At 38.1% G+C, this 17,431-nt stretch overlaps 1 protein-coding gene across 1 annotated transcript; it reads right to left on the bottom strand.

The window, feature by feature from the left end:
- Nucleotides 1–2,120: 2,120 nt before the first annotated feature.
- Nucleotides 2,121–16,451, bottom strand: LOC132564165 (uncharacterized protein CXorf65 homolog). The gene is made up of 5 exons (XM_060228842.1): nt 16,427–16,451; nt 12,945–13,034; nt 10,675–10,791; nt 5,259–5,339; nt 2,121–2,278 (listed from the first exon to the last, which is right to left on the bottom strand). Exons 1-5 carry the CDS (start codon nt 16,449–16,451, stop codon nt 2,121–2,123), a joined length of 471 nt encoding a protein of 156 aa, XP_060084825.1.
- Nucleotides 16,452–17,431: the final 980 nt, after the last annotated feature.

The following is a 17,431-nucleotide window of genomic DNA, read 5'->3' as shown; positions in this document are numbered from 1 at the left end:
AATTCTCGGACTCGCCATAATGTTTTATGCTTTATAAATGGCAACTTCAATTACTTTTCATGTTATAAAATGAGTGTTGACAATGTTAAACATCTGATGAATGATATCTGATAGTTAATTGCGACTATTGCCAACTAGAAAATGGTCTCCCCACAACGAAGTAAAACTTGCCAATTCCGCCTAAACCACATTTTGCGCGAGAGAGAGAGAGAGAGAGAGAGAGAGAGAGAGAGAGAGAGAGAGAGAGAGAGAGAGAGAGAGAGAGAGAGTATGGTTGAAAACCAGTCACGACAATCCGTTTTGTTGTTTCATATTGACTGAAATATACTACTTCTGTATTTACCATACCCATGCCAATTTTTTTCACACGCAATAATTTTCCGACCAACGAGGCTGGTTTTGAACTATTTTCAAGCCCAATAGAAAAAAAATATGTCTATATCTAAGAACTAATTTTTCTGCCATTGGACTAATTATTGACCACAACTGACAACAAGGGATTGCTACAAATCCTGATACATTTTGATGCTATCTATGACTTTATGATAAACTCCCGGCGGTGATCATTCACGGTCCCCATCGGCAGTGAAACCAAGCATGGGCAACTTTTCTCCTCACCTTATACCCGCGACTCGATAACACTGTGCTATGTCCGCTGTTAACCGAGTGACGGTACTATATAAGATACTGTATGAGAAGCGCGAAAGTGGTGCACTAAAGTTAAATTATTAAACTAACTGATATTTTTAACCTTACGAACAAGCTTTACTTTGGTATAAATTATTTTAACAGAAAGAATATTTTTCTTGCTTCCATTTGACATATTTTACCTAGCGTATTCCTTTCTATCTTATTACTAGACTGTTAAGTGCTTCCGGCCATAATTTTTAGCTCTGTAACTCTGTTATATCAAAATGTGCGGTAATGCGCCTTTAGTAGCACGGCCATGGGCGCCTCATGTGATGGCGCCATGTGTGATATGGGGTAGTCTTATCACAAAACAACACATCTTTGCTTTAAATGTTTCTGTAAACGAGACACAAAGCCTGCAGATAGATCGGGGAAGATGCTTAAGTCCAATACTGCATTTTGACTGTTAAGGAAGGACAACTCTGATTGCGACGTTACGTGAACATTTCGCGTGTCCGCTCAGAAAACGCGCATCATTTTATTATTAAGCTGATTGTAATTTTCACAAAACTTTTTTTTCCAGTATGTCAACATAAAGCGAGAAAAACAATTTTAAAGCAGAAAAATAAAACATGATAACATTTTAAATAATATCCTAAATGTAAATACAACCATTAAACGTCTGTTAGAATGTATTTATGGTCAATATGAATGTAATCTGGGTGCCAGATTAATAGTCATGACGTCCTAGTGGTAAATAATACGATCAGACCAACGGTCATTGATTAATCGAATCTACACAGCATATAATAAATCCTTCTGAGGTCAGTCCCTTGCCGAAACTGATTATTCTGTATACCTGTGATAATTATTTCTAGCTCCTTTGGCGTTGATCGAGAAATGTTTCTTTCGTGAAACCAGAAAACTGTCAGCATGAATCGATCAATCTAGAATATTGAAATATTGGTGTATATTGACTTACAATGGGGACATCTTGGTTGATCCTGTAACGATAAAGGGGACTGGAATCAGCCGAATGTGACATGGGGTTAGGCTGGACGTACTGCAGTGGTATTCTATCCAGGTCAAGGCCAGGTTATGTAATAGGTCTAAATATCGTCTTTAACAACATAACAATATATATATATCTAGTGTTTATTATTGAAATCCTGTTATATGAATGCATCACAAAAAATGACAGGAACGTAACGTCAGCAAGTTGACAACAAGAACAAGAAGATAAAACCTACTTACTACTGTTGTATCTAAATCAGTAACACTCCACACGTTAACTAACACAGTCATCATCACTGTTTCTCTCCTTTATTCCTGGGGGTAGCTGTTACATTAATCAAAACAGCCTGACTTACACATATTATTGATAACTATTTCAACTTTTATTTATCATGTGGATGTGATGGGTTGACAAATCAATACTCTACAGAAATAACGATAATATCATTCAAAGTTTTTTAATTCACATCTGGCTCCTATCTACGCGGACTTTTGGCAGACGTTCGCTTCGAATCAGTGCCTTTTTTCGCGCCCTTTGATGCAGCAGACGATCCTTTGATATTTTTCTTGTTACCACGCCCATCCTCGTCCATAGAAGAGGTAGGACGAATCTCCTGTTTGGGGTTCAGCGCATCTGAGAGAAACGAAAAGAACGAATGAATAATGTTTTTGTATGACGATGTCATCTGATAGACACATTCTTGATGTCAGCGATAGGGCAATGTCTACAAAGTCAATACAAAAATAAAACGGGAACCGGGAATACGCGGAAAACAGCGAACAGCAGCAGAAACTGAGGATATTTCAAACTAAAAGGAAGGTGTCATGAACAGAACAGACATCAAAACCAAAAGAAAGACAATTTAACTGAAGATGAATTATCTTACAAGCACATGGTCACTAAGGTTGGATAAACTATCCTACAGGCACATTGTCACTAAGGTAAGATAAATTATCCTATAGACCTATTGTCACTAAGGTTAGATAAACTATCCTACAGGCACATTGTCACTAAGGTTGGATAAACTATCCTCCAGGCACATTGTCACTTAGGTTAGATAAACTATCCTACAGGCACATTGTCACTAAGGTTAGATAAACTATCCTACAGGCACATTGTCACTAAGGTTGGATAAACTATCCTACAGGCACATTGTCACTAAGGTTAGATAAACTATCCTACAGGCACATTGTCACTAAGTTTAGATAAATTATCCTACAGGCACATTGTCACTAAGGTTAGATAAATTATCCTACAGGCACATTGTCACTAAGGTTAGATAAACTATCCTACAGGCACATTGTCACTAAGGTTGGATAAACTATCCTACAGGCACATTGTCACTAAGGTTAGATAAACTATCCTATAGACCTATTGTCACTAAGGTTAGATAAACTATCCTATAGACCTATTGTCACTAAGGTTAGATAAACTATCCTATAGACCTATTGTCACTAAGGTTAGATAAACTATCCTACAGGCACATTGTCACTAAGGTTAGATAAACTATCCTATAGACCTATTGTCACTAAGGTTAGATAAACTATCCTACAGGCACATTGTCACTAAGGTTAGATAAATTATCCTACAGGCACATTGTCACTAAGGTTGGATAAACTATCCTACAGGCACATTGTCACTAAGGTTAGATAAACTATCCTACAGGCACATTGTCACTAAGGTTAGATAAACTATCCTATAGACCTATTGTCACTAAGGTTAGATAAACTATCCTATCCTACAGGCACAGGCACATTGTCACTAAGGTTAGATAAACTATCCTATAGGTCACTAAGGTTGATAAATTATCCTAAGGTTGTAAACAGGCACATATCCTACAGGGCACATTGTCACTAAGGTTAGATAAACTATCCTACAGGCACATTGTCACTAAGGTTAGATAAATTATCCTACAGGCACATTGTCACTAAGGTTATATAAACTATCCTATAGACCTATTGTCACTAAGGTTAGATCAACTATCCTACAGGCACATTGTCACTAAGGTAAGATAAATTATCCTATAGACCTATTGTCACTAAGGCTGGATAAATTATCATACAGGCACATTGTCACTAAGGTTAGATAAATTATCCTACAGGCACATTGTCACTAAGGTTATATAAACTATCCTACAGGCACATTGTCACTAAGGTAAGATAAATTATCCTATAGACCTATTGTCACTAAGGCTGGATAAATTATCATACAGGCACATTGTCACTAAGGTTAGATAAATTATCCTACAGGCACATTGTCACTAAGGTTATATAAACTATCCTATAGACCTATTGTCACTAAGGTTAGATAAACTATCCTACAGGCCGAATGTCACTAAGGTTAGATAAACTATCCAATAGACCTATTGTCACTAAGGTTAGATAAATTATCCTGCAGGCACATTGTCACTAAGGTTAGATAAACTATCCTATAGACCTATTGTCACTAAGGTTAGATAAACTATCCTATAGACCTATTGTCACTAAGGTTGGATAAATTATCCTACAGGCCGAATGTCACTAAGGCTGCATAAATTATCCTATAGACCTATTGTCACTAAGGCTGGATAAATTATCCTACAGGCCGAATGTCACTAAGGCTGCATAAATTATCCTATAGACCTATTGTCACTAAGGCTGGATAAATTATCCTACAGGCCCATTGTCACTTAGGCTGGATAAATTATCCTATATACTTATTGTCACTAAGGCTGGATTAATTATCAAACAGGCCCATTGTCACTAAGGCTGGATAAATTATCCTATAGACCTATTGTCGCTAAGGTTGGATAGATTATCCTACAGGCATATTGTCACTAAGGTAGGATAAATTATCCAAAAGACCTATTGTCGCTTAGGTTGGATAAATTATCCTACAGGCATATTGTCACTAAGGTTAGATAAATTAACCTACAGGCATATTGTCACGAGGGTTCGATAAATTAACCTATAGACCTATTGTCATTAAGGTTGGATAAATTATCCTATAGGCACATTGTCACTAAGGTTGGATAAATTAACCTACAGGCATATTGTCTTGAGGGTTCGATAAATTAACCTATAGACCTATTGTCATTAAGGTTGGATAAATTATCCTATAGGCACATTGTCACTAAGGTTGGATAAATTAACCTACAGGCACATTGTCACTAAGGTTCGATAAATTAACCTATAGACCTATTGTCATTAAGGTTGGATAAATTATCCTATAGGCACATTGTCACTAAGGTTGGATAAATAATCCATGATTGCAAGGTATAATGAAACAGAACTTAGACGATGTTAAACTTTCTAGACACTTGAATCAACAATTTCATCTTACCCATTGGTTGGGCGATTCTCCTATTCTCCTTACAGCCCACGATAACATCAATAATTTTGAAACTTTTTCCAGATTTTTTTCTACTAAGACAATATTTAAACATTCGCCTCTTTAAATGGATATTACCATAACTAAAGTACACAAAAACTCTCTATATGGCTGAGGGAAAATCAAGCAGTTGTCCTTACAAGATTCTCACCGCGTTTGAGTGATCATAAAAGGTCGGAATATTCTGAAGAGATTCATCAGCTTTCTTTAACAGCTAAAACTTTCTATAAGGAGGTCCTCTCACCTGTGAATTCTTTATTGTGTTCCAGCTCGGCAAGTAGAGGAACGTACACCATCCGATCACACTCCTGATCCTCGAGTAAAGCTGACAATACACGAGTAATAAACAATGAAAACAACTTCAGTAAGCATGCAATACCAAAATACGATCTGTCGGATAGTCACTAGTCAGGAAAACGGGTTTAGTCACATAGTCACAAGTCAGGAAAACGGGTTAAATCACATAGTCACAAGACAGGTAAACGGGTTAGTTACATAGTCACAAGTCCAGAAAACGGGTTAAGTCACATAGTCACAAGTCCAGAAAACGGGTTTAGTCACATAGTCACAAGTCAGGAAAACGGGTTAAGTCACATAGTCACAAGTCAGGAAAACGGGTTAAGTCACATAGTCACAAGTCCAGAAAACGGGTTTAGTCACATAGTCACAAGTCAGGAAAACGGGTTAAGTCACATAGTCACAAGACAGGTAAACGGGTTAAGTCACATAGTTACAAGACAGGTAAACGGGTTAGTTACATAGTCACAAGTCCAGAAAACGGGTTTAGTCACATAGTCACAAGTCAGGAAAACGGGTTTAGTCACATAGTCACAAGTCAGGAAAACGGGTTAGTTACACAGTCACAAGTCCAGAAAACGGGTTTAGTCACATAGTCACAAGTCAGGAAAACGGGTTTAGTCACATAGTCACAAGTCAGGAAAACGGGTTAAGTCACATAGTCACAAGTCCAGAAAATGGGTTTAGTCACATAGTCACAAGTCAGGAAAACGGGTTTAGTCACATAGTCACAAGTCAGGAAAACGGGTTAAGTCACATAGTCACAAGTCCAGAAAATGGGTTTAGTCACATAGTCACAAGTCAGGAAAACGGGTTTAGTCACATAGTCACAAGTCAGGAAAACGGGTTAAGTCACATAGTCACAAGTCCAGAAAATGGGTTTAGTCATATAGTCACAAGTCAGGAAAACGGGTTAAGTCACATAGTCTCAAGTCCAGAAAACGGGTTTAGTCACAAGTTAGGATAACGGGTTAAGTTACACAGTCACAAGTCCAGAAAACGGGTTTAGTCACATAGTCACAAGTCAGGAAAACGGGTTTAGTCACATAGTCACAAGTCAGGAAAACGGGTTAAGTCACATAGTCACAAGTCCAGAAAATGGGTTTAGTCACATAGTCACAAGTCAGGAAAACGGGTTAGTTACACAGTCACAAGTCCAGAAAACGGGTTTAGTCACATAGTCACAAGTCAGGATAACGGGTTTAGTCATATAGTCGCAAGTCAGGAAAACGGGTTTAGTCACATAGTCACAAGTCAGGAAAACGGGTTAGTTACACAGTCACAAGTCCAGAAAACGGGTTTAGTCACATAGTCACAAGTCAGGAAAACGGTTTTAGTCACATAGTCACAAGTCAGGAAAACGGGTTAAGTCACATAGTCACAAGTCCAGAAAATGGGTTTAGTCACATAGTCACAAGTCAGGAAAACGGGTTTAGTCACATAGTCACAAGTCAGGAAAACGGGTTAGTTACACAGTCACAAGTCCAGAAAACGGGTTTAGTCACATAGTCACAAGTCCAGAAAATGGGTTTAGTCACATAGTCACAATTCAGGAAAACGGGTTAAGTCACATTGTCACAAGTCCAGAAAATGGGTTTAGTCACATAGTCACAAGTCAGGAAAACGGGTTTAGTCACATAGTCACAAGTCAGGAAAACGGGTTAAGTCACATAGTCTCAAGTCCAGAAAACGGGTTTAGTCACAAGTTAGGATAACGGGTTAAGTTACACAGTCACAAGTCCAGAAAACGGGTTTAGTCACATAGTCACAAGTCAGGAAAACGGGTTTAGTCACATAGTCACAAGTCAGGAAAACGGGTTAAGTCACATAGTCACAAGTCCAGAAAATGGGTTTAGTCACATAGTCACAAGTCAGGAAAACGGGTTTAGTCACATAGTCACAAGTCAGTTAAATCACATAGTCACAGTCAGTCCAGAAAACGGGTTAAGTCACATAGTCACAAGTCCAGAAAACGGGTTTAGTCACATAGTCACAAGTCAGGAAAACGGGTTAAGTCACATAGTCACAAGTCAGGAAAACGGGTTTAGTCACATAGTCACAAGTCCAGAAAACGGGTTTAGTCACATAGTCACAAGTCAGGAAAACGGGTTAAGTCACATAGTCACAAGTCAGGAAAACGGGTTAGTCACAGTTACAAGACAGTCACAAGTCACAGTCCAAAACGGGTTTAGTCACATAGTCACAAGTCAGGAAAACGGGTTTAGTCACATAGTCACAAGTCAGGAAAACGGGTTAGTTACACAGTCACAAGTCCAGAAAACGGGTTTAGTCACATAGTCACAAGTCAGGAAAACGGGTTTAGTCACATAGTCACAAGTCAGGAAAACGGGTTAAGTCACATAGTCACAAGTCCAGAAAATGGGTTTAGTCACATAGTCACAAGTCAGGAAAACGGGTTTAGTCACATAGTCACAAGTCAGGAAAACGGGTTAAGTCACATAGTCACAAGTCCAGAAAATGGGTTTAGTCACATAGTCACAAGTCAGGAAAACGGGTTTAGTCACATAGTCACAAGTCAGGAAAACGGGTTAAGTCACATAGTCACAAGTCCAGAAAATGGGTTTAGTCATATAGTCACAAGTCAGGAAAACGGGTTAAGTCACATAGTTTAGTCACAAGTTAGTCCAAGTTACAAAACGGGTTTAGTCACAAGTCAGGGAAAACGGGTTAGTTACACAGTCACAAGTCCAGAAAACGGGTTTAGTCACATAGTCACAAGTCAGGAAAACGGGTTTAGTCACATAGTCACAAGTCAGGAAAACGGGTTAAGTCACATAGTCACAAGTCCAGAAAATGGGTTTAGTCACATAGTCACAAGTCAGGAAAACGGGTTTAGTCACATAGTCACAAGTCAGGAAAACGGGTTTAGTCACATAGTCACAAGTCAGGAAAACGGGTTTAGTCACATAGTCAAGTCAGGAAAACGGGTTAGTCACAGGAAAACGGGTTAGTTTTTAGTCACATAGTCACAAGTCAGGAAAACGGGTTTAGTTTAGTCACACATAGTCACAAGTCAGGAAAACGGGTTTAAGTCACATAGTCACAAGTCCAGAAAACGGGTTTAGTCACATAGTCACAAGTCAGGAAAACGGGTTTAGTCACATAGTCACAAGTCAGGAAAAGTCACATAGGTTAGTTACACAGTCACAAGTCCAGAAAACGGGTTTAGTCACATAGTCACAAGTCAGGAAAACGGGTTTAGTCACATAGTCACAAGTCAGGAAAACGGGTTTAGTCACATAGTCACAAGTCAGGAAAACGGGTTTAGTCACATAGTCACAAGTCAGGAAAACGGGTTAAGTCACATAGTCACAAGTCAGGAAAACGGGTTAAGTCACATAGTCACAAGTCCAGAAAACGGGTTTAGTCACATAGTCACAAGTCCAGAAAACGGGTTTAGTCACATAGTTACACAGTCACAAGTCCAGAAAACGGGTTTAGTCACATAGTCACAAGTCAGGAAAACGGGTTTAGTCACATAGTCACAAGTCAGGAAAACGGGTTAAGTCACATAGTCACAAGTCCAGAAAATGGGTTTAGTCACATAGTCACAAGTCAGGAAAACGGGTTTAGTCACATAGTCACAAGTCAGGAAAACGGGTTAAGTCACAAGTCACAAGTCAGAAAACGGGTTTAGTCACATAGTCACAAGGACAAGTCAGGAAAACGGGTTAGTCACACAGTCAGGAAAACGTCACAACGGGTTTAGTCATATAGTCACAAGTCAGGAAAACGGGTTTAGTCACATAGTCACAAGTCAGGAAAACGGGTTTAGTCACATAGTCACAAGTCACAAAAGAAAACGGGTTTAGTCACATAGTCACAAGTCAGGAAAACGGGTTTAGTCACATAGTCACAAGTCACGGGTTAGTCAGGAAAACGGGTTTAGTCACATAGTCACAAGTCAGGAAAACGGGTTTAGTCACATAGTCACAAGTCAGGAAAACGGGTTTAGTCACATAGTCACAAGTCAGGAAAACGGGTTTAGTCACATAGTCACAAGTCCAGTCAAAATAGTCACAAGTCAGGTTTAGTCACATAGTCACAAGTCCAGAAAACGGGTTTAGTCACATAGTCACAAGTCAGGAAAACGGGTTAAGTTAGTCACATAGTCACAAGTCAAAAACGTCACAGAAAACGGGTTTAGTCACAAGTTAGGATAACGGGTTAAGTTACACAGTCACAAGTCCAGAAAACGGGTTTAGTCACAAGTTAGGATAACGGGTTAGTTACACAGTCACAAGTCCAGAAAACGGGTTTAGTCACATTGTCACAAGTCAGGAAAACGGTTTTAGTCACATAGTCACAAGTCAGGAAAACGGGTTAAGTCACATAGTCACAAGTCCAGAAAATGGGTTTAGTCACATAGTCACAAGTCAGGAAAACGGGTTTAGTCACATAGTCACAAGTCAGGAAAATGGGTTTAGTCACATAGTCTCAAATCCAGAAAACGGGTTTAGTCACAAGTTAGGATAACGGGTTAAGTTACACAGTCACAAGTCCAGAAAACGGGTTTAGTCACATAGTCACAAATTCAGAAAATCTACCAATACACCTAACAAGGGTTTAGTCACATAGTCACAAAATCAGAAAATCTACCAATACACGTAACAAGGGTATAGTCACATAGTCAGAAAATCTACCAATACGCGTAACAAGGGTTTAGTCACATAGTTACAAATTCAGAAAATCTACCAATACACGTAACAAGGGTATAGTCACATAGTCAGAAAATCTACCAATACACGTAACAAGGGTTTAGTCACATAGTAACAAATTCAGAAAATCTACCAATACACGTAACAAGGGTATAGTCACATAGTCAGAAAATCTACCAATACACGTAACAATGGTTTAGTCACATAGTCAGAAAATCTACCAATACATGTAACAAGGGTTTAGTCACATAGTCAGAAAATCTACCAATACACGTAACAAGGGTTTAGTCACATAGTAACAAATTCAGAAAATCTACCAATACACATACACGTAACAAGGGTTTAGTCACATAGTAACAAATTCAGAAAATCTACCAATACACCTAACAAGGGTATAATCAAACAATCAACATCGGCAACATCAGATAGAAACACCAGATAACACTACCCGTAATCTACGACAACCATTTATTCATTTCCACAAAAAAATACGTTCTTTATAACGGGAATAAATATAAAACATATGTTCTATGTGTTAAAAATGTTTATCTTTGAATGACTAGACAGAAACTGAAACTGACGAGGATGTGTTCTGACACGCTCTATCTTAAGTGTCTATTATGTTTTTTTTAAGTATGAACAACAATTTATTACATTTTTGTCTCGGGTATTCCAAATACTTACTATCAACTTTGAGGAGTATGAGAGTCTCTCGTTCCTTTAGGTACTCACTTCCGTAGTCGAACGGGAAGTTCCGAAGGTTTTTCACCACGCCCTTCTCGTCCGACAATTCCACCACATCTTACAAGTAGTACAAATATGTTAGTTTTCGATCTATATCGTAACTCAGAATAAAATATACTGGCATATCATTGTAACCAATAAAAAAGATTATTTCTAACAAGAAGTCATATGATTCATTAGCCATAGTAAGGTTAAATTATCAAATGCTGTCTTCTTCAGTATATAGCGATAACGGTAAAATCATAAACAAGTGCTAACCACTTAAATGAATTTGTCTCCTTACAAGTTTTCTTTCTATAAAATGCATTAAACTCTACAGTAGATTAAGATACATCTTTTATGATATGTAACATTGTTTAGCAGAGTTTTTATTAAGACACTGACAACATCATACAGATATTTTCCATTTTATTCTTTTTATTGCATCATGATATAAAACAAGAAAAACATGGTCCACATTGGTGGTTTTGAATGATGCTTCATTCTCACACAGGACCAAATGCTTTGTTGAATGTCCGGAGAACAAGAGGAATACCAATATGGCAGTCTGGAACTCACCAGCAGGGAAGATTTCTAGGACAATTTCTAGACCTGATTTATTTCTCAGTCTATGATAAACATCGGAGACAAAACTGACATGAGTGAATTCCACACATTAGACGATGTTCCACCTTTTACATAACAACCTAGCATTCAATTTCTGCACAGTTGAATACCAGGATAATTTTAAGTGGAGTCACCTTGTAATGTGATTACTTCACTGAACCACATACGGGAGGCCCATCGCATACCGCACAGGCCTATTGGGGTAAAGTGTTTAGTCAAACGACACAACTACATCAGTGCATATCGGTCCGTTTCCCATCTTTCCAAGAAACATAAACCGCCGAGGGTACGGAACGTGGAACAGCATACTTCAGGTCTTCACCTAAGGGTACGTAGACCAACGCCCTAAGGCCGGGATATACAGCGGTCACTCCCTAATAGCTAAAGGACATCGTGAAGAGAATACAAAGAGATAACTGAAAGGTTTGTAGCTCGTCATGTCATGATTTCTTTGAGATAAGCTCTTTTTTAAAACATAGTCCCATCCATTCCCAAGGACCCGTTTATGCGAAACTCGCCTTCTCGTTTGAAACACTAACACAGACGTTTTTGTTCGATATTAGTACTCACCTTTGCTATCCACATATTTACACAAGCGCTACCCACTTTCACGATCATCACACATTCACATGAGTATTTTATGCAATAATCATCTCCCGTACACTTTAATACTATACCCATCTTCTCGATCCACACACTTACGCCGGCGCTTTGAGGCGATCCACACTCACACGAACACTTCAATACTATACTCACCTGATCGATCCACACTCACACGGACACTTCAATACTATACTCACCTGATCGATCCACTCTCACACGGACACTTTAATACTATACCCATCTTCTCGATCCACACACTTACGCCGGCGCTTTGAGGCGATACTCACCTTGTCGATCCACACTCGCACGGATACTTAAATACTATACTCACCTGATCGATCCACACTCACACGGACACTTCAATACTACACTCACCTGATCGATCCACACTCACACTCGCACAGACACTTCAATACTATACTCACCTGATCGATCCACACTCACACAGACACTTCAATACTATACTCACCTGATCGATCCACACTCACACGGACACTTCAATACTATACTCACCTGATCGATCCACACTCACACGGACACTTCAATACTATACTCACCTGATCGATCCACACTCACACGGACACTTCAATACTATACTCACCTGATCGATCCACACTCACACGGACACTTCAATACTATACTCACCTGATCGATCCACACTCACACGGACACTTCAATACTATACTCACCTGATCGATCCACACTCACACGGACACTTCAATACTATACTCACCTGATCGATCCACACTCACACGGACACTTCAATACTATACTCACCTGATCGATCCACTCTCACACGGATACTTTAATACTATACTCACCTGATCGATCCACACTCACACTTAAATACTATACTCACCTTGTCGATCCACACATTCACGCCGGTGCTTTAAGTCGTTACTCTCCTCGTCCATACACACTCGCACAGACACATTCATGTGATACGTTTAATGCGAAACTCACCTGCTATACATTTACATCAACACTATTACTATACTCACCTTCTCGATCCACACACTCACATCGACGCTTGATGTGGTGAAGTAGAACCTCATTCCTACAGTTAGCGTTGAAGATCCTGCTTTGGTGATCTGGTGAAAGAGAAGTTTTCTTTTTTTTCACAACCGAAGAACGTGTCTTTCGACAATCTTATGACAAAAAAAAAAATTTTCATAAAATTTGCTCTTCTTGAAATTATTCAAAACCTTATTTTGCTGTCCTATACTAACTATACAGGGAGCCATGTGGGGTTATCGTTATATTTTCGGTCAATATTCACATCACGTTTTTTAATCTGTCCACATATGGGCATCTCTTTATTCCGACACTTCGATGGTGCCTGTTTTCTTGATAAAGCATGTCGTTAAAAACTGCTTCGCTATTTGCAAAGGTAAGCACATTCATTATTTAATACTTTGGATACACACAATTCGTGGCAAGAAGCCCAATGGACCTGAATCGCTCATATGTTCTGCAGCTTTTTTTTCGTATGTTAAGCTAGGTTTCTGCAGATTTAAAAGCCTCTTTCCCAAGCATGCTACTACGTGACTATGGCCCAGTGCCTACTCAGAGTTCATATAAAGACGAAGTTAGAATTTCTTAACACATTTTACATTTGTGACCTCGAAAGTGGGACAAGGCCATTCATTCCATAATAATACCGGCCCGATATCATGATCCTGGGCCCTTTAGTTATTGAGAAGAAGTAGTTTAAAGAGTTTAATTCATTTGGCATCTGCGACCTTGAAAGTCGGTTAAGTTCATTAATTTAAACAAACTTGGTAGCCCTTCATCCCAGTATGCAACTGGCCTAATATCGTATTCCTTGGCGCCATGGGATATTGAAATGAAAAAGACGGACAACGGACGCCGCGCCTCGGTATAAATTCGCTTGCTGTTCGGGCAGGTGAGCTAAAATTTGATTCCTGTTAATATACAGATGGTCCTTTGTGCATAAGGTATAAAATAAGTGTATATACGTACATATAGGTATTGATGTGCTTATCGTAACTACTGACCGCTTCTTCTAATAGTTTAATGGTTAATATATCAATACCTTTGGACTGAAACTAAACCGTTATATCTGACTTAACAAATAAAAGAGAAACATTCAGCTTCGTGATATTTGTGTAACACAGTTCTCAGAGATAGCATGTACCTAGTATATGGTAGGTAAACATTACAGTACATTAGCCTGTGGCCTGTTGAACTTCTAACACGCAATTCTGGGGCATGTAGAGGCATATAACAGCGATATCGCTTTGTTGTTCAGTAATTAATCATGTCATTATTGATCTTAAGCCAAAAAAACACCTACAAGTTTCTTTTAAACATTGATTTTTGTTTTAGCTACCTAACAACTGTCATGTGCCGGTTGACAGACCATTTTTAATGACCGTGGATTTTCCCGGTTAATTTGTATATTTCATAACGTCAATGAAACAAAAATCAATGTTTAAAAAATAATATCCTGGCCTCGAGTGCCTGTGTAAGAAACGTGAATCAATTTCATATTTTACATTTTAGATGCAAGTTAACCATACTGTAAATAGTGGTGTTCAGAACTTAATTAATCAGTATCCGTCTAGTGTATGTTTTGATTGAAAGATAAATACCAAATTTTCTATACAATAGTGCGTCAATCGAATTTAACAATCACTGACGTTTTTCACACCGGTTTATCGCTTTGAAAGCCTCCTAACATTTACCGAGTTCGACAGTACAACACTAGTTCTTTGTCCATCTCCTTCCTTCCCGTGTTCCCATTTCGACACGCGTCGTAATGTCGACAAAAATGTACGTCATTTAAACCAAAACCTCGTAATTAAACACACAAGTAAAAGGTAGACGAACATCTAATATGAACCAATTTAGGGTCGATCCTTTTAGCGTCTGATAATCTGAATTATATTTGTTTAGCGAGGAAATTCGCCCTTTAGTCACCGTTATATGAAAACTACAAATGCGATAGTGATCAGTTTATTGGTTGTATATCTACTCGAAACACGTTTTACTAAAGGAAAAAGCCATCGGCATGTCTGTTAAAGGTACTTTCCATTAGAAGTAAACATTACCATCAAACATTTTATACAGAAATTACAAACATAGAATCGATTTAGCTTTTATCAAAAACTGAGAAGATTTGGCATTGAATTTCAACTATCCAACTCTTGTACTCGGCGTCAAACAGAATCGGTAAGGAATTCTAATCAGGAATACCTGTATAATGAATATCGGTACCTGACCATGAATCTGTACCTGTATAATGTAAATATGTACCTGTATAATGTATATTTGTACCTGTATGATGTAAATATGTACCTGTATAATGTAGATTTGTACCTGGTCAGGAATACCTGTATAATGTAAATATGTACCTGTATAATGTAGATTTGTACCTAACCAGGAATACCTGTATAATGTAAATATGTACCTGTATAATGTAGATTTGTACCTAACCAGGAATACCTGTATAATGTTTATCACATACTAAGAAACCTCCAGAATTCCACTTCAGTTAAATTGCTTTGTGTTGTTTAACTCAAGGCAACTCCGGAGTAAACATGGTCGTTTGAAGGATTAATGTTTGTAATGCGAGTCGAGTTTAAAATCTGAGCATTTCAAAGAATTCCTAATTATCTTTTTTATGTGAAGTTAGATTTTATTACTTCAGAATAATTTTACTTTCTTATTTTAATTTCAAAACTTGAAATGGTCTCGACAGCATATCTCTTTGAACACTCATTTTACAACTGTCAAATCGTTTACTATGTAAACGTTGCAAAAGTGTTTTGCTAATAAAATCGTTAAAGTTTTTACGTCAATTAGGTATAATCACATACATTCCTTTACTCAGCTCAACAAAGATAACAATTCGTTATTTTATATAGCTAATGGTAGTATAATATATATCCTACACCAATTTGTCTAAATAGGTGGACGACACGAAAGGTTGTTGTGGGTATTATATCCACTGTATATACAAAGTAGATGTTTGTTACAGGTGCTATCTCGATAAAGGTAAAATAATGTATTTTCAACAATACAATATAAACTCTATGTACCCAAGAGTCCAATTCAATGGCAATACGTCACTTCAATATAAAATACTTTTACTGAAATACGAGAAGTGATAGTAAAACACATTTAACATCGAATTATTGAATGCAGATTTAATGAAGAGCGTTTCTGTATACAAACCATATTAACCATGTAACAAGTAATCTTTTTTTCTATCGTGGCGTACATTTCAACAATTTCTATTCACATAAGCCAGTATAGAATTAATTTCCACATAAGGGTATAACATTGCAGTTTGATAACAAAGGACATTGACTGGGTATTACATGGATATATGTATGGGACTAGACAAAGGCGCTCTATCGTAGACCATTATCTGTAGTACAATGACAATCAACACGAAGTATCTTATCTGTTAGGAAGGCGCCCTGTCTGTCACAAAACGATCACAGGCAAAACTTACCTCCGTATCGTACAATAACAAACATTATTGTAGGTTATAATGTCCTATACACTTCAGGATTTCTGTAGAAATCACAACATTCCAATTACTATAGCGAATCCAAATTAAGATCCAAACATGGTTTCCAATTAAAGAGGACCCGCAAAACTGAGTTTGTCAAGAACTGTTTGTATTAATGTTAGTTTCTGTCGGACACTAAGTCAGGACTTTGAACGTGCCGAAATCCAAGTAACGTATAAATGTCCAATCCTCTGGTAACGTCATTAGAAAGATATTTCTATGTACGTAGTCCAGTCTCCCGTGTACAGCGGGTGCGCCAACATACACCTGTACACAAGTCCTCTGATACTACTCTACCCCTGGTAGTACTAGTACATAAACATTACCGTCACAGGAAATCTACCCGAACGCTTCCCATAGATTCTGTATACCCTACACGCTTGTGTAACCGCAAAACAAATAGACTGGACAATACTCCAAACAATACAATGACTAAAACACGTGCCACGTGGGAACATTCCTTGTCAAGTGTCGTCAATAAAGTGTTTGTTCTAGTCAAATTCAGTATAATGTTTGCTACTGTATATTTTCTATAGAAAACGCGAAGTACTGACTATTGTTAGGGCTTCGTTGACAGTAAAGGTTCACAAACGTCCCAACATACAGCAACAGTAACCAACACACTGATTTACAAGTGTGACGGGGTAGCAGTGTTCAGGTTGTTTTAGATGAAATCATGTTCGCTTCTTCGGCTGGAAATTAACTATCTAAAGCCGACTTTCATTAATTTGCGACAGTCTCCTGGAATGTTAGTCGGATTAAACCATCATTTTGCTTTTCCAGATCATTTCTGTACGAGATCCACTTATACTATCCAGAATTGTCCATATCAATTGAGCGTAACAACATGATTTCATGGCCTTCTGCCGATCCAAGTTAGCTGGTACAAAATCAATGACTTGAGACAAAGCAATTCTACTTTTATAATTGATTTCCCAAGATATA

This window comes from Ylistrum balloti, unplaced genomic scaffold, assembly GCF_031769215.1.
Source record: "Ylistrum balloti isolate Yb309-2 unplaced genomic scaffold, AGI_CSIRO_Ybal_v1 Utg372020, whole genome shotgun sequence".
Classification (NCBI taxonomy): domain Eukaryota; kingdom Metazoa; phylum Mollusca; class Bivalvia; order Pectinida; family Pectinidae; genus Ylistrum; species Ylistrum balloti.
The sequence above is the reverse complement of the archived record's forward strand: the minus strand, read 5'-3'. Positions and strand labels throughout refer to the sequence as shown.